The sequence below is a fragment of the Gossypium arboreum genome, chromosome 13 (genome assembly GCF_025698485.1).
Source record: "Gossypium arboreum isolate Shixiya-1 chromosome 13, ASM2569848v2, whole genome shotgun sequence".
NCBI classification, from domain to species: Eukaryota; Viridiplantae; Streptophyta; class Magnoliopsida; order Malvales; family Malvaceae; genus Gossypium; species Gossypium arboreum.
The window spans coordinates 1,312,420-1,333,921 of record NC_069082.1 but is presented as its reverse complement, the minus strand read 5'-3'; the positions used below and the strand labels follow the sequence as shown (position 1 = coordinate 1,333,921).

At 32.2% G+C, this 21,502-nt stretch overlaps 4 protein-coding genes across 5 annotated transcripts; 2 read left to right on the top strand and 2 right to left on the bottom strand.

The window, feature by feature from the left end:
- Positions 1-722: 722 nt before the first annotated feature.
- LOC108463283 (cytokinin dehydrogenase 6-like) lies at positions 723-3,186 on the top strand. The gene is made up of 5 exons (XM_017763231.2): positions 723-1,649; positions 1,737-1,864; positions 1,948-2,208; positions 2,292-2,554; positions 2,653-3,186. The coding sequence occupies exons 1-5, from the start codon at positions 1,058-1,060 to the stop codon at positions 2,975-2,977; spliced, it is 1,569 nt and encodes a 522-aa protein (XP_017618720.1). The 5' UTR covers positions 723-1,057; the 3' UTR covers positions 2,978-3,186.
- A 3,031-nt stretch (positions 3,187-6,217) lies between these two features.
- LOC108462967 (uncharacterized) lies at positions 6,218-8,355 on the top strand. The gene is made up of 3 exons (XM_017762888.2): positions 6,218-6,441; positions 6,524-6,826; positions 8,113-8,355. Exons 1-3 carry the CDS (start codon positions 6,227-6,229, stop codon positions 8,192-8,194), a joined length of 600 nt encoding a protein of 199 aa, XP_017618377.2. The 5' UTR covers positions 6,218-6,226; the 3' UTR covers positions 8,195-8,355.
- A 1,083-nt stretch (positions 8,356-9,438) lies between these two features.
- Positions 9,439-10,917, bottom strand: LOC108463528 (glutathione S-transferase U17-like). The gene is made up of 2 exons (XM_017763456.2): positions 10,568-10,917; positions 9,439-9,911 (listed from the first exon to the last, which is right to left on the bottom strand). Exons 1-2 carry the CDS (start codon positions 10,889-10,891, stop codon positions 9,567-9,569), a joined length of 669 nt encoding a protein of 222 aa, XP_017618945.1. The 5' UTR covers positions 10,892-10,917; the 3' UTR covers positions 9,439-9,566.
- Positions 10,918-15,402: 4,485 nt separating this feature from the next.
- Positions 15,403-19,339, bottom strand: LOC108464338 (zinc finger CCCH domain-containing protein 46-like). 2 transcript variants are annotated; one of them, XM_017764599.2, is made up of 9 exons: positions 18,883-19,339; positions 17,971-18,792; positions 17,772-17,897; positions 17,503-17,682; positions 17,356-17,432; positions 17,098-17,271; positions 16,865-17,006; positions 16,380-16,577; positions 15,403-16,305 (listed from the first exon to the last, which is right to left on the bottom strand). In XM_017764599.2, the coding sequence occupies exons 2-9, from the start codon at positions 18,708-18,710 to the stop codon at positions 16,233-16,235; spliced, it is 1,710 nt and encodes a 569-aa protein (XP_017620088.1). In that variant the 5' UTR covers positions 18,711-18,792; positions 18,883-19,339; the 3' UTR covers positions 15,403-16,232. The 2 variants fall into 2 exon arrangements, with proteins under 2 accessions (XP_017620088.1, XP_017620087.1); XM_017764598.2 differs by having other exon boundaries at positions 18,937-19,335.
- Positions 19,340-21,502: the final 2,163 nt, after the last annotated feature.

The following is a 21,502-nucleotide window of genomic DNA, read 5'->3' as shown; positions in this document are numbered from 1 at the left end:
CCAAATCTAATCGCACTTCTAAGTCATAAGAACAAGAGGATAAGTTAAAAGTTGTAAAGTTGTTGGATACCAATACCAAGGCTTGAGTTGAGACAACAATTAGTAACAGAAGATTGCTGAGTGAAAGAATAATAGATAAATAAATAAATAAATAAACGAATGGGGCCTTTGTGTGTCTCCCCTAAGCTGTCATCACCTCCTTCATTCTTTGCAATACGGCGGTCCAAATGAGGTCCCTACGTGACCAATCATATCAGCTTCAACCGTAAAGCACACTTATAAGCATTTGAATTTCACGTGTCCTAGGGGCCCTTTCGTACCCTACTCCAAATCTCAAAATAGATACGTTAATATGTCTACATTCTATCATCAAAGAAAGCTTAGCCAGGAATTTAAATTGAATTCTTGTAGTATTTATTGCCATTCTAGATATAATAAATATTATTGTAATGAATATTAAAAATCGGAACATATTATTCACAATATCATGTCTGAAATATCTTTCGTTTTTGGAACAAATCACTGTTAACTCACACACTGTATTTTTAGTATGAATACTTAATGCCACTAAGTCAAGAGCCGAGATTTTATATTTGTCTTTGTTGAAAAGGGTGAGATTTTGGTTGCCACATGTTTAATTTAAATATCATCACTCTATTTTATAAAAAGAATCAAGTATTAAAGTTCATATGTTTACCAATAATTGAATTAAACTCTCGATTTTTATAAAATGCGAGAATCAAATTGTGACAAGTTCAAAGCACCAAACTCTAAAATTTTGTAAAGTAGTTGCAACTATTGTAAAAAGATGATAAAAAGATTTGTGAAAATCTTTACTTCCATGGACTTTTTCTCTTCAACTTGGCTTATGTGTGGGATGGCGTCTCTTACAAAAACAAAAGAACCCAAAAAGGAGAAATTGAAAGAAAATCCGAAAACTCTCCCACCATAGAAGCCAGTCTTCATACGGATTCCAAATTATTATAAGTTGACTCAGCCACCCAACTCACCAAATTCTTCATTTCACAAATCTCCAAAAAAAAAAAAAAAAGAAGCTATGCAAAGAAACATGTTGTTCTTGAGAAGCTTCATGATCTTAGTCCTTAGCTGCATAGCCATTAAAATCAACCTTTGTTTTCCCAACATTCTGTCTTCATTAAAAACACTCCCCATTGATGGACATTTCAACTTTGAGCAACTTCACCATGCAGCTAAAGATTTTGGCAATAGGTACAGTTTCCTTCCTTTGGCTGTTCTACACCCCAACTCAGTTTGTGATATTGCCACCACAGTGAAGCATATTTGGCAGATGGGTCCTGGTTCAGACCTAACAGTTGCAGCTAGAGGTCATGGTCACTCACTTCAGGGTCAATCACAAGCTCATGGTGGAATTGTCATCAATATGAAGTCACTCCAAGGCCTTAAAATGCAGTTTCATATTGGGAACTTACCTTATGTTGATGTCTCTGGTGGAGAGTTATGGATAAACATCCTGCGTGAAGGGCTTAAACATGGGTTAGCACCGAAGTCTTGGACGGATTATCTACATTTAACGGTTGGTGGTACGTTGTCAAATGCCGGGATCAGTGGACAGGCCTTTCGGCATGGACCGCAGATCAGTAATGTTCACCAATTGGAAGTTGTGACAGGTTTGTTTCAAGTAAAATTCAAGGAAAAAATGATATTAATTCAAGGACCTTATATGGTAACTGAGGATTAACTGTATTTGAATTCAGGGAAAGGAGAAGTGGTGACATGCTCGGAGAAACAGAACAGCGATCTGTTTCACGGCGTTCTCGGTGGACTCGGTCAGTTTGGCATCATAACACGGGCGAGAATATCATTGGAACCTGCACCGGAAATGGTAAAAACATCAATCATTAAGCTAAAAAGTCTTAAATTTAATTGAAAATCACATTTGTTGTGACTATTGTCCTACATTAACAGGTGAAATGGATTAGAGTATTGTACACAGATTTTGCCACATTTACTAGGGACCAAGAGGAATTAACATCTGGAGAAAGCACATTTGATTATGTTGAAGGATTTGTGATCATAAACAGGACTGGTCTGTTAAATAACTGGAGATCATCATTCAATCCACAAGATCCAGTGCAAGCTAGCAAATTCAAGTCAGATGGAAGAACTCTCTTTTGCTTAGAATTAGCAAAGTACTTCAATCGAGACGAAACCGCAGTTGTAAATCGGGTAAGACGCCCTTTCAACCATCAGTGGAAACAAAGAAACTGATATACAAGGTGTATATTTATAGGTCTGTTTTTACCATGCAGGAAATTCATAGTTCATTATCTCAGTTAAACCATATACCATCAACACTCTTTGTATCGGAAGTTCCTTACATTGAGTTTCTAGACCGAGTTCATATTTCCGAGATCAAACTCCGGTCGAAAGGCTTATGGGAAGTTCCACATCCATGGCTTAATCTTCTTGTCCCAAGAAGTAAAATCCAAACCTTTGCTCAACAAGTCTTTGGAAATATCCTTACAGACACCAGCAATGGCCCCATTCTCATCTACCCTGTTAATAAATCAAAGTAAACTTTCTTTTCTTTTTTTTCACAAAAATTGAGCCAATTCATCAACATTCATGAATTCTTTTCTTATTGATCATATTATTGATCTTAATTTGCAGGTGGGATAATAGAACATCAGTTGTGACGCCAGATGAAGATGTTTTCTATTTAGTGGCATTCCTTTCATCTGCAGTACCTTCATCAACAGGAAATGATGGTTTAGACCACATATTAATTCAGAACAAAAGGATTTTAGAATTCTGCGAGATAGCTCGTCTCGGTGTAAAGCAATACCTGCCGCATTATTCGACGCAAGGAGAATGGAAAGCTCATTTCGGTTCGCGATGGGAAGTTTTTGTGCGGAGGAAATCGAGTTATGACCCCTTGGCAATACTTGCTCCTGGTCAAAGAATATTTCAAAAGGCAGTACCTTACTCACAATAACATCAAACGAAATAACATGGCAGCATGTAGGCAAAAATGTTTTTAGATTTTGCGTATAGTATTCAGTGCCTCTAAAATATTGTAAATATCATATGTTAATTATTGACTAAATGAAAACTACTAATGATTTATGACAAGCTTTACATGAATGGCTTTCGCTGATTATAATGGATCTTTCTAGTTCCCATGGAACTTTATTCATTTCACAAGTGGGGTTAAAAGAAGAATATTTTTGCAGTTCCACTTGGAACACAACATTAACCACTTAATAAAGCAATGTCTCCAGTTCCCATGGAACACTAAGGTCCGGTTCTTAGTCCAATTGGTGTTATATTTCCCTTTGTTGCAAGAAACTTACATTTACTTGCATGGCACTCAACTCTGGATTGGTGACTTTGTGAGTCGATAAGAATAACTGAGAGTTTCCAACCAGAGAGTAATAATAATAAAAAGCTTGCATTACATGCATCTAGTTTAAGGGTACTGCTATATTTACATGCTGCAATTAGATTTGTTGAGGGGAGGTCAGATTCATGTAGAAGTTTTCAAACTGTTGTCCACCAAAATTAACAGACTCCTCAATGGTGATTGGTATTATGCCCAAGGTGTCCGTGCTTAGTTTTATCTCTGAGCTTTAGCTCCCGACTTCTCCAAGGGTCCACGAAGTAGGAACGTCTCGTTGGGTTTGAATGCATGCCCTTATTTCCTTGGTAAGTGAGGCACTTCCACTCTATGAACCCTCGAATGCTCTCAACGGAGTTCAAAGACAAAACCCCGGGGATAAAAATAGAACACAGACACCCCAAACACAATACCAACCACTGATGAGAGGTCTGTCAGCTCCCGGAAAACAGACTTCTCCCACTCCAACTTGTATATTAATTTCAGCCACTTTCACAACAAAACTAAGCACTTCTGATCAAAGAGCAAGCAATCTTAAAATGATGCTTTTCTTTAAATCATAGCAAGTATGTTAGTCACTTAGCTTAAAACAATCAGAATTCCTTTAAAACCCAACGAAAGCAACAAAGGGATTTCTGCTAGCAAAAAATTCATGTCTGATCAACAATTCTGACTCTTTTTTTCCCCATTTAATCAACCCGATAGTCCTTCCATAACAACATTGATGGCTCCTCAAAATTGATGGCTCCTCATGCAAATAAAAGCAAAATGGCCAAAGCCTAAATCGGTCCAATTTAGCATTCAGTTCATTAGCTATGCAAAGCTGAAAGTGCTGAGAAAAATATCCCCCTAAATTTCGTCAACGAAAGAATGGACTGGCGTAGATTGATTTAGATGGCCTGGGAAGGACGTTAATTTAGGCCCAATATTGAGCAATGATGGCTTTGTGGATGCTAAGGTCCCCATTAACTTAGAAAGCCCGAATGTTAGCCCAAGAGTTTGGAACCCCCTTATTTGTGAAATTACCTACAGAGTTGTAACCCATTATGTTTGATTAGGGTCAGTTTTTTTTTTCTTTTTTTTGGTCAAGGCCAATTGAAGTTAAAAATAGATTCTGAGGCTGCAGATGGCCTATTGTTTAATCTCCTTCCTACGGTGTCGGTTGTCATATTAAGTTGCTGAATAAAAACTTTTGGAATAAGTTTATGGATATCGTTAAAGGCTAGTTAAAGTTTCCATTCTATAACGGAGCATCCAATAATGATATTATGTCTATTTTTTTTATCAAAATTAAGTTACAACAAGTGACATCGATAACTTTTAGGATAATCAAGATGAAGCGAAGAGTAAGTAACCTGGTTTGGATAGGCTTCTTGTTTTGTCGCTTCTAGCTTGCAAAAAGAGCAAGTCACCACGCTGCCAATAAGGTTGAAATCGTTAGACCTAAGGACATCAAGACTAAGAATCCAATGAAGGTCCCATCGATCAATGGATAGTGATTTTTGGAGAAGAGGGTTTGAAGTAGGAGGTGTTGAAGGGCTAAAGTAGCTACAAATCGATTGAATAAAATTGTTGATGGATAGGAGGGTACTCAAAGTGTTAGAGTTGACTTTTTTTTTAAATGAGAGTTTTTTATTTTCCAAATGATCCAAAGTGAACAAATAGTGAGAGTGATGAAAGACTTGGATTTCTCAAAAAGAATTGACGTTGTTAGTGTTATGCCATAAGAGAGTTCATTTAAAAATGGATGAGGAATTAAAATATTCAGATTGAATCGTGAGAGAGAACCAAATCAAATTACTCTTGCAAAATGACAAGAGAAAAAGAGATATTCTGGAATTTCTTTATGATTAGTGCAGAATGGGCACATACCATCAATTTGTGGCACCCTCTTAATGAGCAAGTCCTTAGTAGGAAGGCAACATTGCAGATTTTTCAAAGGAATACAATTATCTTTCACGGGTGAATTCAATTTGTAAAGGTGATGATTAACACTTTTAATCAAAAAAAAGACCATTGATGTTAAAGTTCCAAACAATTATGTCAATACCAGCCTAAATAAAGACCATCCTACTGAAAAAATCAGCTGCCCAAAGTGAATTCAAGAGAGTTAGAGTCCTGCTAAGATTCTGATTACATTTGTTATAATTTAAGACAAAAAGGAATATAAAAATTTAAATCAACATGTTTGTTCTTGACAAGGTGAGAAGAATCAAGATTCTAAGATATCCAATAGTATTTATATATTTTTGTATAAATTTTATAATTGACATATATTTTTATTTCTAATTTATATATATTTTAACAAAAAAATTGGTATATTTTATAAAGGAATACAAAGTGACATTTTTTTTTATTGGCCACAACATACTTTTTCTTCAAGGTTTATTAAAACAGGGCCAAAAACCATAACTTTGACTACTTTAAATACTAAATTGGAACAAAAAAAAATTAGGTACCAAAATAAAAATTAGTATACTTTAAAGGTCAAGTCATGAATTAAGCCTAAAAAGTTTGTTAAAAGGTCAAAATTTTCTTTTAGACCTTGTACTTTGCATAAGTTGTGCATTTTGGTTCTTGTATTTTTCTTAATTGGTTAATTTTAGTCTTGACTTCAATATCTATTCTTTTTAAGATAATGTCTAGAATTACTCATAACCCCTCTTCGGATAATATGTTTCAATACAGTCGAACTTATGTCCTTTTACATTAACAATAATACTGATGTTTATCGAGCTAAAACTCAATCAAAATTAACTTTTACAAAAAGTGATTTAAGACGGTGGAAGCAATGGAGTGAACGAGAACGACATCGTATAGTGGAACTCGTTTCAAGTGTTTTTTTTAATGGTCGAAACTCGAAAGTGCTGCGTTTTGGGCAATCTTGTTACAGCGCCACTTGTGGAGAAATTTTGGCAAAGAGAGTGCGAGATGTCTTTGGTAGATTATGCCTCCTCCTCAGACGACGACGTTTCAGATTCTGAACATGAACCACCACAACAACGCCATGAACCACCACCAGCTCCACCACCACGGCGTCCCTCTTCCCCGCCTAAAACCTTGTGAGCAAGCGTACCATTAAATTGATTTTTCAGGTATTTCATTTTTTAATTTGGCGCAACTTATCGTTGATTAAATTCGTAGGGAATCTGGATCGTCGGCAGTTCAAAAGCCAGAAACCCTAGAGAAACTGCCGGATGCTTCGATGCTTTTGAACTCTCCGACTGTACCATTAACGAGCGGAAACGACCACGCATCTGTGGTAGCGGCGGCAATGGCGGACAATTTGTCACGAAAACGTGACTCGAAGGGGATGATGGGATCAGGCTCCAACAATAGCACGCCGCCACTACCGAGGGCTAAACTTCCGAGAGCTACCTTACCTCATTCCAAGAGTGTTCCTGATACAGGAGGTGGCTCCCTTGTTCCTCCTCAACTCAGAGGGAGGTATAAATACTTCCATTTTGCTTTTGTTTCCTTTCTGTGATTTTTTAAACTTTTTTTTTTTTGGTTTGATTGAATTCATAATCTGCTTAATTTTTGTGCAAGTTTTGGTAGCATTTGTGATTTTGGCTATGCAGACTGAGTCCTAACTCGGTATTGCAACTTAGAGATTGCTGGCCGGTTCGAATATCCTCTGATTTAGTTAGTTTAGGGTCTGGAGGTTTATAGTTAGTTTAGGAAATGTTTAAAAAGATTATAGATTTCAATCCTAGAAAAACAAGAAACAATTTTAACCTCAAAACATGAAATTTCTGCTCAATTACTTGTTTAGATATCACAATTACTACTTTGCTTTAGGCCATGGCTGAAGATTTTAGAGCCGAGTTCATTTTGTCATCTCTACTCAGAAAATGGGTAAATTAGATCAAAAAGTAAGAGGTCCTTCTGTTAAAAATTCATCCATTTTTGTTATTAAAAATTGATCATATATATCAACATGAGGTATACGTGTCACTCTTTGATTATTTTGTTAGTGATGCCAGCTTTTAATAATAGAAATGGATAAAATTTTTAACAAAAATGATCGGTTTGCTTTTTTATCTAATATACAATGACTATTTTGCTCATTTTTTGAGTAGAGTGGCAAAATGCAATCTAACACCTAGTACAGGGGCCTCTATGATATTTTTACCTGTAAATTAAGTTATTTTACTTTGCTAGCTGAAAGTCTCTCTCTTTCGAAGTCATACAACATCCCTGAGAAAAAACATTAGGTAGCATTTGAGAACTTGGGTTCTAAAAATAATGTAATTTGTGTGATGGAACACACATAAATGTAACACTTGTAACTATTTCTTATATTCATGGATTTGTTAGATACCTATTCGCTAGTGGATTTGAAATTCATGTTTTTATACATTTAAAATATATAATCATATTGAATCTCATCTAATTTATACATAATGAGTTCTTGCCAGCCAAATGGCCCAAATCTTGATTTATGTTTCTATTAAGGTCTTAATAACAAGAATTTGAAGATCATACAGCTTTGTTCTTATGCCTCAAGTCGCAAAACATTGTGCTTTCAAAGTGAAATCAAAAAGGTTTCTTCTTTTGCTTGACAAACCAACTATTTTCCTTGTATTCTATTCTGCCCGAAATTGGTACATTTCCTAATGGACCTCGAACCCTTTGTTTAATATCTGGACTTTCTTTCCAGACCATTCATATCTACCTGGATTTGTAGTGTTGCATTTGTTGTTAATGATTTGCTGTTCAATTTGTGGCAGGAGTAATGTGGTCACTGAAGATATCAGTAAGCTATTCGTCAACAGACATGTCGTCACACAGCCCAAAGGACCTGAAAATTAGTAATAGTTTATTTCCTCCTCGAGGTATTGCTTTTTATAGTAGCTGAAAACAGATTGATATATCGAGGATTTTGATCTTGTATTAATATAAAGAATCTTTTTGCTCATTTCTGGATTCTCTAGTTTGGCTGACCGGTGAAAGTGGCTAACTATTCATATTAACATTAGTTGTTACGATAGTTTTTTTTTTTTTTTTTTTTATGATAACTTGACAAGCCTTGGGAAAGACAGGTTTGAATGCACTGCCACTCCACTCATTGTCTTACTATTAAATCTGTTTGCTGCAGAATTTTACTTGCATTCTAACATTTGGCATTGGAATTATTAGGATAAAATTACCGGAAGTCGGATTGCATTTTGCACCCTTCACTTAAAAATTAGGCAAATTAGTTCTTATATATTAGATCAAAGAGCAAATTGATCCTTTGGTTAAAAATTGGTCCTTGTATGTCAGAATGAGGTACACATAGTACATCATGTGTAATTGTCTAGTTATTATGTTAGCATTCAGCATTGCTAGTTTTTAACAGTAAATTTTTACTAGAAATGACTAATTTGAACGTATAAAGATTAATTAACCTATTTTTTAAATAAAAAATGTAATCTAACTCCTAAAATAGAAGTGATAAATTATTAGTGTAAGTTATTTAAGATTGGTAAGAGATTGCTGTTGATTTGCTGGAAAATAAAGGTGTCAAAAATTCCTCTTCAACCCTAAGTACTATATAGGTCAACGAATAGGGTTCATTATACATTATAGTTGGATCTTTTACCTATTATAGTAGTAGAAAATTGTATTTTAAAATAATTAGTATTAGGAGAAATTACACTTAATATCACTAAATTATTTAGCAAGTTTATATTTTAATTTCTTAATTTAAAAAGTTACAAAATGATTTTTGAATTATTTGAAAGTTTTTGTTTAAGTTATTAGACTATTAAATTTGTTGTTATATGGTTTTCTATTTGTACCATTTACATCAATCGAAAGCTTTCTTTCTCTAATTTGAAAAAGTTACAAAATGATAATTAAATTTTTGTTTGGAGCTCACTAGTCGGATTTAAAAGAAAAACTTAATAGCGTAATGATTTAAATAAAAACTTTCAAAAGGTTGAGTGATTTAAATGAAATTTTTAAATAATTTAGTGATATTTTTTTATTTTTAAAATAGTGATTAAAATGTAAATTTATTAATTATTTAATAAATTTGAGTTAGTTTACTCATGACATTGAGAGAGGTAACCTTGAAATCTAAAAAGATTAATCTTCATAGTAAAACAAAGTGGTGCAAGTTAAGGAGATAGAAAGAACACTTTCCAAACTTTTGTATAAGATATCCTAAAAATCAATTTGGGGTTGGTGAACCTTTCTTCTAGATCTTTGCTTTAAGCTTCAAACCAAAACCAGCAAGCTTGGCAACACCGGGCAAAACATCTTTCACTGCCTCATGGGAGGAGAACCTAGCACCCCATTCAAGCAAGCAAGGAGTTTCGGCTTGGGAAAGCAGCTGGGTCTCATTACACTTGTCGATGACTTTAATCCACTCAAACATGCTGCCGATTACAATGTCCAAGTACCCAATATTATACCCACCAAAGAAAGCTTCCCCTTTGCTCAACTTTTCTAACATCGCCACCCCTTCTTCCACTTCTGCCATTGATGCCCTTTTAGTTTCTTCTGATCCACTAACCACTGCTCTTTTTAAAGCAGGGTAAAACTACATCACAACAAAAAACAATGGAACAACAAACTTTGGTTCAATGTGTAATTTGATATATATAAATTTTGATTTTGTGCAATTATATACGTAAAACTTGAATTGCGGTTCATATGCTTATATAAAACGTTGATTTTAATTCAATTGTGCACATTTAAATAAATGAATACATACTAGATTAATATAATTACTTGTGCATGCAATATATCAACGTAAAATAATATTAATTCAGTAATATTGTCAATGATTTGTGAAAATTGAAACAAATTAAAATTCCATGCATATAATCACATAGAATCAAAATTGACGATAATATTATACATCAAATCAAAGTTTACGATAGTTTTGATATTTATCTATAAAAAATATATAATATATGTTGTTATTGCTTGAGATGGCTCCTCATAGGAGGCCCTACATTTTATAATGGATTACAAAATTACGGTATATATATAATTATAAATAATTATATCTAAATTTAATTTTATTTAATTTTTATTTTTCTATAGTTTTCTATTATTTTCCTCTAGATTTCTATTTTCCTCGAGAATCATCAATTACAAAAGTAATCAAATAATTATCAAACGAATATCAACAAAGTTGAAAGTCAAAATCACAAAATAACTATCAACTATGGTGTAATATCACATACAAACCTTGTCGTCGACATAGGTAGCCCAAAATCGAGCATCGGCACGTTGATAGGCATCACAAGGAAGAATGGAAGGTCCAGAGCTCCAAACCTCATCAATGTACTCAACAATGATAAGAGATTCACTAATAGGCTTATTATCACCATGAATAAGGACCGGAATCCTTTTGAAAACAGGGTTTGAGTCGAGAAGAAGCTCGCTTTTGGATTCTAAAGACTTCTCTTCTAAGTACTCGTAATTTACAGATTTTAGGTGAAGTGCAATTCTCACCCTCGTTGAAAATGGACTTGCCCATGTGCCCAACACCTTCACTTCACCCTCACTCATCTTCTTTTCTTTATGTATATTGTCAATTGCTCAGTTTCAAGGTCTCAATGGCCAATGGAAATATATAGACACCTTGAGACAGATTTGCCAGACTGGTTACAACTTTTTATAATTATATGTAAAGCGTAAAATTTGTGAAATTAGTCTTTATATTTTTCGAATTATAAAATTTTATTTATTACGAAACTATAGTTATTAAATTCGTTAAGTTACGTTATTTTTAAAATATGATGTGATGAGCATATTATCATATGCGTAATATTATGTCAACTTGTTATTTTCACATCTCACTCGCTAAAAATTCAGTTAATAGATTAACGGTTATCATTTGTGTCAAGATTAAAATTTCATAATTCGAAAAGTTTAGAGACTTGGAATGATTCAATTGGATAATATGGATTAAGCCTACAACTGTACACATAGTACAATATTAGTAATTGAACTTAACCTAACAAATTTAACTGCTAATTTGCTACTATTTGGGTAAGGACTAAATTTTCTAAATTTAAAAAGTAAATGGACTAAAATTGATAAAATTATATGATAGAAACTAAATTCACAACTTTTGCAAAATATAGAGACTAATAGCATAATTTGACCTATTAGAAACTAGTAATTAATAAATGGGAATAACTTAATTAGAATCATCTTAAAAATTAAGCCTTTTAGGCATCAATAAAATAAAGCCGTGTCATCAATTTTTATAAATATAAAAATATTATTATACACCCATCTATATATAGTCTTCTCTCTAATCCAATTTAATTTTAATTAATTTTTATAAAAATTAATTAGAAATTTAATTTTTTAAAACTCAATTTAACTTTAATTAAAATTAAATTGAGTTAGGGAATAAATTGTATGTAGATGAGTGCATAATAATATTTTTATGCACTTAAAAATTGATGATATGATTTTATTTTATTAGTGTCTACAAACTAAAGTTAATATAAGTTTCCTTAATAAATATGCGAACCTTAAATACATATATTATGTATGATTAAATGAATTTTGTCTTTGGTATAATCATAGTTGTTCACATCCGTTTTACAATCCAAGTCTAATCCTGTTTTGAATGGGGTGGTATTTAAGTAAAGCTTTCCTAACTTGTGAGCCATCTTAAGAGTTTCAACAATGGCTAAGGCCTCGACAGAAGAAGCATTGAGGGGCTAAATAACAAATTCACTATCTGCTTGCCTCTTTGCTTCCATTCGTGGGCTTTTAATTATGTAATTTCTGTTGATTTCTCTTACAATAAAAAGTTCAATAATATTGGTATCAATATTAAGTTTTTATCATGCGTAATTATCATACATGGTAAAGGAGATGAATTTACTCTTTAATCTAACGCATCGAGACTAATTTACTCATTTTTAATAGAGGAGAAAAATGCAATATAACTTTTAATATAAAGCCTCTATGATACTTTTACATGTTTTTTCATTTATAACGTGAGTTTTATTTGAATATATTTCAAAAATTTTATTTAATTATAATTTGTATTGATTTTATTTTAAGCATAGTTGTTTATGTAATTGAATTATTAAAATATATTAATTAAGTTTAACAAAAATATAAATAAATATTTTCTCGTATATATTTATGATTATTATTTGATATACTTGTTAGCGAATTATTATTTTAATTCCACAAACAAAGTTTAAATCTTGTCATATACTATCTTTTATTTCTTAATTTTTTTACTATATACTAAATAAAATATGTCTCATCAATAAAATTTTATTTGTAAAATCTAAAGATTTCGCTATCAATACACCAAATAATTTTTCCATATATATTATTTCAACAAACTGAAAGCCCATCTCGTATAAACATTTTGAAAGAGATTGTAACATTCGTTCCCGTTTATTTAATAGCAACGCAAATGTTATGGGGATTCTTATCCTTACTTATAATACATTATAAGTGTTGATTGAGTCTTAACTTGGCTAGCATCAGTATTGTTGTTAGTACAGGAAAACGTGGGCTCGAACACGTTGAAGCGCGTTTATCCTTCTATTTAAGGATTGAAAAGGGTTATAATTATTATAACAACACAATACCTCGTTATTAAGTAAAACAAAAAAATATTATTAGTACACGAACTTCATGCACAAACTTCATGCACCATCAATAAATAATAACACAATACCTCGTTATTAAGTAAAACAAATAAATATTTATAAATTTATTTAAACATGCATTCAATTTTTATTTAAATATAGTTAAAATTATTAGTTATAATTATTATTCTTTTGGGTTTATATCAAGTTTTGAATTTAAATTTTAGGGTTTATATTGAGTTTTGGGTTTGGATTTTAATTTTATGTTTTAAATAAAGTTATTAGTATTTATTTATAGGTCCTCCATTATTTTTTTATTTCACTAGTGGTGAGATATTATATTATTATATTATTTATTGATTTGTACATGAACCTTATGTACTAACAGTACATCAAGTATTTTAAAAAAATAAGGGTTTAATTCATAAGTTGGTATATGAGGTTGACACTTTTTTCTAATATGGTACATGTGTTATTTTTTGGTCCAATGTGATACACGTATTTGACAAAAGTTACACATTTTAGCACCTAAAAGTAAAAATGTTAATTTTTTAGTATTTAATGCGGATTTTAGAATTAAATTCATTATAATTATTAATTAGCTAATAATGTTAGCAATTAACTTTTATCAAATCAACCCTAAAACCCGTCCATCGATCGTATTTAATAAATTAAATACAAAATTAGACAAATTCAAATTCAAAATTAAAATTAAATTTATTTTATTAATAAAATCATGAAAATTTTAAATATAACAATATTAGAAATTAACTTTTATTCAATTCAATCTTAAAACTTGGATTAAATACTAAAAAAATGTGTTAAATATTTAAATAGGTAAAGGGCTTAAGCTTTTAAGGTCCGAAAGAAAGATCAGAGAAGCCCACCATTTAAGTTCAAAAAATCTTCCGCAGGACTAAATTTGATGGGTCGGTTCTTGTTCAAAAGAGCCCACTTTTTAAGCTTAAAAAATTTATTTCTTTTTCGACAAAGGTGATTATGAGTTGGGTTCGAGTTGGGCCTAAATATGATTTTAACATACTTTATGCTTGTCAAAGTCTAATCCGATCTAAAATTTGGGCCTAAATTTTTTAATAATATTGGTTATTTTTTAATGTATTCTAAATTAAATAATATATAAAAATAACATAATATAAAATATTATAAACTCAAAATGGACCAGGCCCAAGCTTTGAATGTTCAAGTTCGGGCTTAGTTCATATTTTAAACTAGCCTAATTTTTTGTCCAAACCCATTTTTCGATCTTAATATTTTTGCCCAAACCATTCTAAATTTCAGGCAAATCTTTGAACCTAAACAAGTAGCCGGACCTACGAACAGGTCTATTCGTTTTATGCCCTCCCAACTTTCCATTTTTTTTTTCTTTTTCAATTTTGTCGAGAGTGGACAATACATAACTCAAGCCGTACAAAACAAATTATTGCAATTGCCTTTCTTTGGACGTTGTTGAGAATGGAAAGACAAAATTACCTATTTTGTCTCTCGTTAGAACTTGCCTTTCAAATGTGGCTTTCAATGGGCACAGGGTAAATGTGTTACGGAGGTCTTTACCTTGGGTGCTAATTACATTTTATTTATTTTTATTTAAAAAGAAAGTAAATTAATTCATAAACATTAAATTAAATAGAAAATTAGTTTTTTTTTTTCTAAAAATTATAGCTAATAGAATAACCAAAAAATTACACGTGGCGTGTCACGTGTACCTCATTATGACTTAAAAGGACAAGTTTTTAACATAAAAATGGATGACATTTTTAATAGAAATGGCTAACTTACTCTTTAATTTAACGTACATGGACTATTGTGGCCATTTTTTGAGTGAATGGGATAAAATGCAATTTGACTCCTAATATAATGTCTTCCATGGTATGTTGAACTCGGATTTTCTCAAGCTCGAATCTGTTACGGGCTCAAATTTTCTCAAGCTCGGGCCCTTTTGGACTTGATTTTTTTTCAGGTTTGGGCTTGAATCGAGTCAGGCGGACTTTGATGGATTTAGATAATTTTGAATTTTTTAAGTTATAAATATTTTAATTTTGAATGTAATAATACATTCAACTTTTACATGATAACAACACAATTCAATTTTGCCTTGTAAAAACCATAAATTATTATATTTAATAAAATTATTTTATATAAAATAATTAAAGTATGTTAAATTTATTATTCTATGATATTATATAAATTAACGAAAATATCTTTTATTATTTTTATTATTATAATTTATTGACAATTGAATAACTTTGTATATTTTTTATTAAATTTATAAACCTAATATTTATATCCTAAAATATTTATTTGAAAACTTAAATATATTTTTTATATTTAAAAGTTAGTCCTCTTATTATATATTTAAAAGTTAGTCCACCTATTATATTAATATTTTAATTAAAATTAAAATTAAAATGTGCTGAAATAAAAGAAAACTTTTAAGTAAAAAGTAAATAAACAATAATTTTATTACAGAATTCAAGGTAGCAGGCCGCAGTGAACGCTGACAAAAGTCCCCCGTAGCAGAAAATTTTAAACACATCTTTTACTGCAACAATGGCAGCAGGAAGCAAAGCCAAAAGCCACACACTGTCCAAAAGATTCCCCCCATCCCCACTGTTCAAAATGCAACCTGCACTTTTCTCATTCGTTTAGCATCACAGTCACTTCTTCTGTTCTTTATTACTAGATCTATAAAATGATGGTTCAGTCTCAGTCACATGGTAGGGGACTGCTACTGCCTGTAAGGTCCCCCCATTCTTACAACCTGGCTAAAACATATGACTTTGGTCCTACTTCTCTTCTACTGTCGGCCACCCATTTGACGTGTCTTTTAGCCCCCCTCCCCCTTCCCCTCAATCAATGGCAATTACCTAAATTCTTTTGCCTTTAGCTTTTTCGATGAACAGATTCTAACATAGCTATATAACAATGACGTAAAGCTTTAAAATTTTTCACTAATGGCTAACTTGCATTTTAACATTTCTGCCTCTGGGTGTTTTTCCCTGCTTATACATTGAAGCTGTACAAAAATGGGATTATGCATGCGGGCAGAAAATTACAGTTTTTACAACATATTTTTACAGTATGATCCTTCTGCTTTTTTACTTCTATGTTGGCTTTTTTACTGTGGTCCAAACTTGACAGCTGAAAACAAAGATTATAACAATATTACAACATGAGAAACATAGCCTTTTTATGTATGCATTTTTTATGGTAGTAAACTAGTGAGTAAAAATATAAATATTTGATGATGATGTCCGAAGCTATATTCCAACGGGGCAAGTCGGGCCGCCAGTCCCTGTGTACATACAGATTGTCCCTTGTCCGGATGAGAACCTGAATGGAGAGACACAAGTCAAGAACCTTATAATTCTGTTTATAACTGGGTAATGATAGTTTATTGAACCTACCTGGGGATTTGGCAGTTGAAGGAGTTGAAGGATGACATGTCTAATGCATTATTTGCAGGAAGTAAGGTCGAAGGAATCCAATTATTGTTAGCCGAGATGGTACCATCCTTCTCCGTGACCGCATTGTTGAAAGACAGGTACTCTTTAGAGGCTTTCCCAGGAGACGCAAACGGACTATCAGGAAGGTTATGCTCCAAACTGCAATTAGTTGCAAAATATGATCATATATATTTTACAATCCTGGACCGGGTATCAAACCGTAAAGATCATACAAATGAACTAAAAAGCAGGTGGCCTAATGGAGGGTCCGCTATTCAGCAGGTGGCCTGATGAAGGGTGAACCGGTGAAGCATGCGGGCAGCTAGGCACTCAGTGACCAGCCAGGTGGAGTAATTTGGAGGGCCGTCCGCCGCTAGTGATGCCATGTGTCCAGGTCAAGGTAGGGTATAACACATAGAATGTATGAAGTTCCACTACTTGTTTACCTTTCTGGCAGATTGCCATCTTCACAATGAGGGCTCTCCTTCTCACTACCATTCTCTTCAGAACTGACTGTTTCTTTACCAGTACTTGTTTGTTTCTCGGCAGCAGTGACCGATATAGCCGGCACAGGGCTAGAACTATTCTCTGCAAAGGGAAATAATTTAGCTCGTTCCTTTATATAAAGATGATTCATATGCACTAAATGGATTATCATACTAGATTAGGAGGCGTATACCTTGTGGAAGTACAAGAGACTGGCCATAAAGGGTTGGTGAGTGTTTCTTAACATCAAGGAGTTGCAGACTCATCAACCTTCTATTTTGAAGCTCAAGGGCTTGTTGCAGATCAGTTTCGTCCCCCAATTTTCTCCTCCATAATATGTCTCGGTTATTGTAAAACATCCTTGTACCTAATTGAACACGCATATTCTTAGCACATAACATACAATACACAAAGAAACCAAATGTGGGTCATCATTGGATCATTGGCTTACCAAGTTGAACATCAAATGGATCTCTAGAATCAAAACCAGTTAGGGTTCCATTTTCATTTTGTTGTTGTGGTTGCTTCCTACAACAAGACAACATATGTAAGCATTAAAACATCTAAAGACAAAAAAGGCAAAGCCATTGGAACATACTTGTCCGGGATTTTCCCTTTCTCCTTGTATGGCTTCACTAAAACCCGAGAATCGCAAACGAAATGCGGGTTTCCTTTAGCTAAAATCATCTTCACTGTATCAGGGTATATAAAAGTAACAAACCCAAACATTCTCTTTTGTTGGTATGGTATCCTCACATCTTGAACGGGTCCATATTTGCTTCATGGTTAGAAAACACAATAAATTTTAGCAATTTAGTCCATTTTACAACTATAATCAAAGTACAATATATATATATATATAAAAACCTGAAATAATTTGACACATCCTCTTCTCTGAAAGTACTATCAGCTGGGAAAGTCAAGTATATCTGCCTTGAAGCTGGACTTGAACGGTTGAACTTGTTCATATCATCACCCATCATTAAACCAGCCCTATGAACCAAAAAAGAGACCATTTTTAACTTCAGTATGCATCAGATATAACATGAGGTTAGTCATCAAGTACCTCTGAGTATCATTTTGGGGCTGTTGAAGGACTAAATTGATGGACTTTGGTGAGTATGGAAAAGAACCAGAGCCCATTATCTGAGCAGCACCAACAGCAGCAGCAGCCAGCCTTTGTTGCCTAGCTGATTTAGATCTAAGCAACTCATGGCTCTGGTCCATCATTTCAACCTTGTTAGGTGACCCAACAATGGTGTCACCTTCGGCAGCAGACTCCCCAACCCCACTATGGATAAACCTGCAATTGTTCCCATTTTTACAATACCCCCTAGCAAAATACAAACAGGGTCTCCACCAAATAGCTGAAGAAGGGTCATCAGCTCCTAAAATATCAGTCATAGTGTTATTACTCCTTTGAAAAGAGGTGTTTCCCCGATATGAAGGAAAACGAATTGAGTCAGTGTTACCACCACAAGCATCAGCTAGTTGGTCTTGAAGTTGAAACTCATCAACCATACCAGTAAAAGTAGAAGGGTTGGTACCAGGGATTGATAGAAATGGAAGATTAACTCCATTACTCCCTAAGAGCCTTGAAGAAGATGAGTTGATGGGAAGACCAAGCTCCTTCTTGGCCTTGAGAATCACTGAGTGAAGTAAAGCTTCAGGACCAAAAGCCAAACGAATCATCTCTTTATCACCATGATCTTGAATGAGAAGTAACCCCATGATTCTAGAAGCATTTTCTGGTTCTAAGCTTTGGATTCTTGAGAAAACAATTCTAGTTGCTTCATAACCATCCATGATGAAATGAAAAAAAAAACTTGGTTCTGAATTACAAGCGCCACACCAACCAAGTTGTCACCAGTTAGTACCAGTCAGTATCCTGAAAGAAGGTAAAAAAAGAAGTGAAAAGAAAGCATACATAAAAAAAGAGTATTCCCGTGAGAAAAGAAAATATGGGTGGTTGAATTACTTGATAAAGTAAAACATCATCAAAAAGTTGCAGAGAAGCTAAAGGAGAACGAACCATAATAAACCCTTTTTTTTCCTTCTCTTTCAGCATTCAAAAGTTACTGCTAAACCACCACCATGTTTTCATTGAAGGGTGTAAGTAAAAGAGCAGAGAGCAGTGGGAAGCATCATAAATTTCTTCACTGCTGCTGCTGCTGCTGGTGCAGAGGTGATGCTTTGTATTTTGGGGGGGTTCTGGGGGAGCTGTAATAATAATAATAATAATGATGATAATGATAATGGACAGTCAAAGCTAATGGGGTTTTGGTGCTCCGTTTCTCTCACTTTCCTGTCTAATCAAGTCGCAACTCTCTCAGTATCTGTAGATGATATAAATAAAAAAAGAATGGCAAGTGGCTGAGAGAAGATGGGTTATTTAGATCTAATTAAGTCACTGAAAAGGGTTTGCTCAGTCATAATTAGTGTTTTTTGTATTGCATCAGTCATTCGGAATTATTATATCAAAAATTGGTTTAAATATAAAAGTTATTAGGTGTTTAAATGATTTTCTCCTTTATTTGAATTAAATCAGATTAACCACTTGAACCACTTGAATCGAATCGATTGAAATAATGGTTCAAATAAAATTATTAAACAATTGATTTGAGAATTAATATAAATTAATTAAATTAATTTCTTTTATAAATTTTTAATAATTTATTTAGTTAAATTAGATCAATCGATTGAATTAATTGAATTAATTAATTATTGATTAAAATTGAATCAATTAAAATAAATAAATAGTAGAAATTAAGTTAAAACATTTTGTCATAACTTTTAAGAAAAGTAATGTAAATATCTCTTGGTGTTTCACATGTGAGGTTAACTTTTCTATATTAATTTCTGATCTCAAAATAAATAATAAATAAAAAAACTTTTGTATATTAAATTAAATTAAATATATAAATCATAATATCTATATTATTAATAAAATATTTGATTGAGTTGACATCACGAGTTAACCTCGATTAGAAAAATATAAAAATATGTTTTTATAATTAAAATAAATTATATTTTCGTAATTAAAATATATAATGAGATTTAAACTCGCCTGTTTAAATTAATAAAATCTTAAATTTATTATTCAATAAAAACTTCATTTTAATATATTTTATGCAATTTTATTTTAATATGTATAATTTATTATCTCCATCAGTTGTATATATTAATAATGTTATTAATTGAATCGGTGTCATAAGTTAACTTAACATTAACTCACAATCGAAGACAAAATTATGATGAATAATTGTAATGCATTTAGTAATGTTTATCGATGTATTTATATGTCTAAATTTCGTTTCTCATAATTTAATCTAATTTGTATTTTAACATCGTACAAATTTAATGTATTATTATGATCAATTAATTTTAAATCACACATTTAATTGCTTATTATATGTTTTTCTAAATCCGTGATTTCTATACAAATATGTTGGACCCAAAGATAACTAAGCCAAGACCACCACAATATCAGGTCAAGCCCAACGATGAACCCAAGGGCACAAATAACGACTACCCAGTCGTGTGTTCCTTTGCCAAGCACATGTTTTTGTTAAAGGGCCAAAATAAAATAAGTTTTTTTAAGAGGGTCAAAAGGTTGAATTTTAAATAAAAACTTTAAAATTGAATTATAAAATTTTAAAAGGACTAATAAAATAATTAATCCATTTGAATAAGGGCCCTAAGCTATTGTTTGCCTTCTCGCTGCCTACGTAGGATAATATTTGGTATAATGAAAAGTGACCACCTTTTTTTAAATTTAATTTGTTAGAAAGTAATTCAACAATTAGAATATTACACATTATTTACTTTTTTTTCTTAGAATTGTCTTTAAAGTTGTTTTCCTATGCAATTTATGATAAAACGTGAGAAAATTATTTTCTCGTGTAAATGAAAAGTTTTTTAAAAAATATTAACGTCGATCGAATTTTAACTCAATTTATATTATTATTGTTGTAACATGTAGGAAAACGTGGGTTTGCAAGTGCTTAAATGCATATTATCCTCGTATCTAAAAGTTTAAGAATATGGGTATAGGATGTGCAAACTTCAGTTTAAATCATATTAACCGACTGAGCTAAATTAATTTAGTTAATCAATTTACCATCGAATTTAATTTGGCTGAAGGCTTGTTAAATGTTTTATAAAAATTAGTTTGGAGGTGAAGTTTTAAATTTATAAACGAAAATTCTTAGTTTATTGAATTCACTTTAAATTGTAAATATTAAATATTTGTATTTTATAATATTTATATTGAATATATTCTCCCGATATTTGGACTAAGCTTGAATTCTAGAATTGTTATTGTTAGTAGTATTTTTTCTAAACATCACTTTAATCTGAATAAGCTTAAACTCAAATCGTAAAACGAACGAATACATATGTGGTTATATAATTTTTTAAAATTATTTACTAAAATATAATATTATAATAAATTCAAGAAATGGAAGCTTCCGATCAAAGAGTCTCTTTCTATTAAAAAAAAAAAAAACAGTCACTCTAGTCTGGATGTTGAATTTGAAATACCGTTTGAATATTAACAGATGAACAAACACCAGAATCGTAATTTCGTCCAACGGTTC

What these genes read in the sequence shown, in the direction of transcription:
- LOC108463283 (XM_017763231.2), top strand. Translation starts at nt 1,058, where the DNA reads ATGCAAAGAAACATGTTGTTCTTGAGAAGCTTCATGATCTTAGTCCTT. An exon ending in TGGAACCTGCACCGGAAATG is followed by an intron (nt 1,865 to 1,947) that starts GTAAAAACATCA and finishes CTACATTAACAG; the next exon opens with GTGAAATGGATTAGAGTATT. An exon ending in AAACCGCAGTTGTAAATCGG is followed by an intron (nt 2,209 to 2,291) that starts GTAAGACGCCCT and finishes TTTACCATGCAG; the next exon opens with GAAATTCATAGTTCATTATC.
- LOC108462967 (XM_017762888.2), top strand. Translation starts at nt 6,227, where the DNA reads ATGGTCGAAACTCGAAAGTGCTGCGTTTTGGGCAATCTTGTTACAGCG. An exon ending in TCTTCCCCGCCTAAAACCTT is followed by an intron (nt 6,442 to 6,523) that starts GTGAGCAAGCGT and finishes TTAAATTCGTAG; the next exon opens with GGAATCTGGATCGTCGGCAG. An exon ending in CCTCCTCAACTCAGAGGGAG is followed by an intron (nt 6,827 to 8,112) that starts GTATAAATACTT and finishes AATTTGTGGCAG; the next exon opens with GAGTAATGTGGTCACTGAAG.
- LOC108463528 (XM_017763456.2), bottom strand. Translation starts at nt 10,891, where the DNA reads ATGAGTGAGGGTGAAGTGAAGGTGTTGGGCACATGGGCAAGTCCATTT. An exon ending in CTACCTATGTCGACGACAAG is followed by an intron (nt 9,912 to 10,567) that starts GTTTGTATGTGA and finishes GTTGTGATGTAG; the next exon opens with TTTTACCCTGCTTTAAAAAG.
- LOC108464338 (XM_017764599.2), bottom strand. Translation starts at nt 18,710, where the DNA reads ATGGATGGTTATGAAGCAACTAGAATTGTTTTCTCAAGAATCCAAAGC. An exon ending in TCCATTTGATGTTCAACTTG is followed by an intron (nt 17,272 to 17,355) that starts GTAAGCCAATGA and finishes GTGTTCAATTAG; the next exon opens with GTACAAGGATGTTTTACAAT. An exon ending in GTCTCTTGTACTTCCACAAG is followed by an intron (nt 17,007 to 17,097) that starts GTATACGCCTCC and finishes TTCCCTTTGCAG; the next exon opens with AGAATAGTTCTAGCCCTGTG.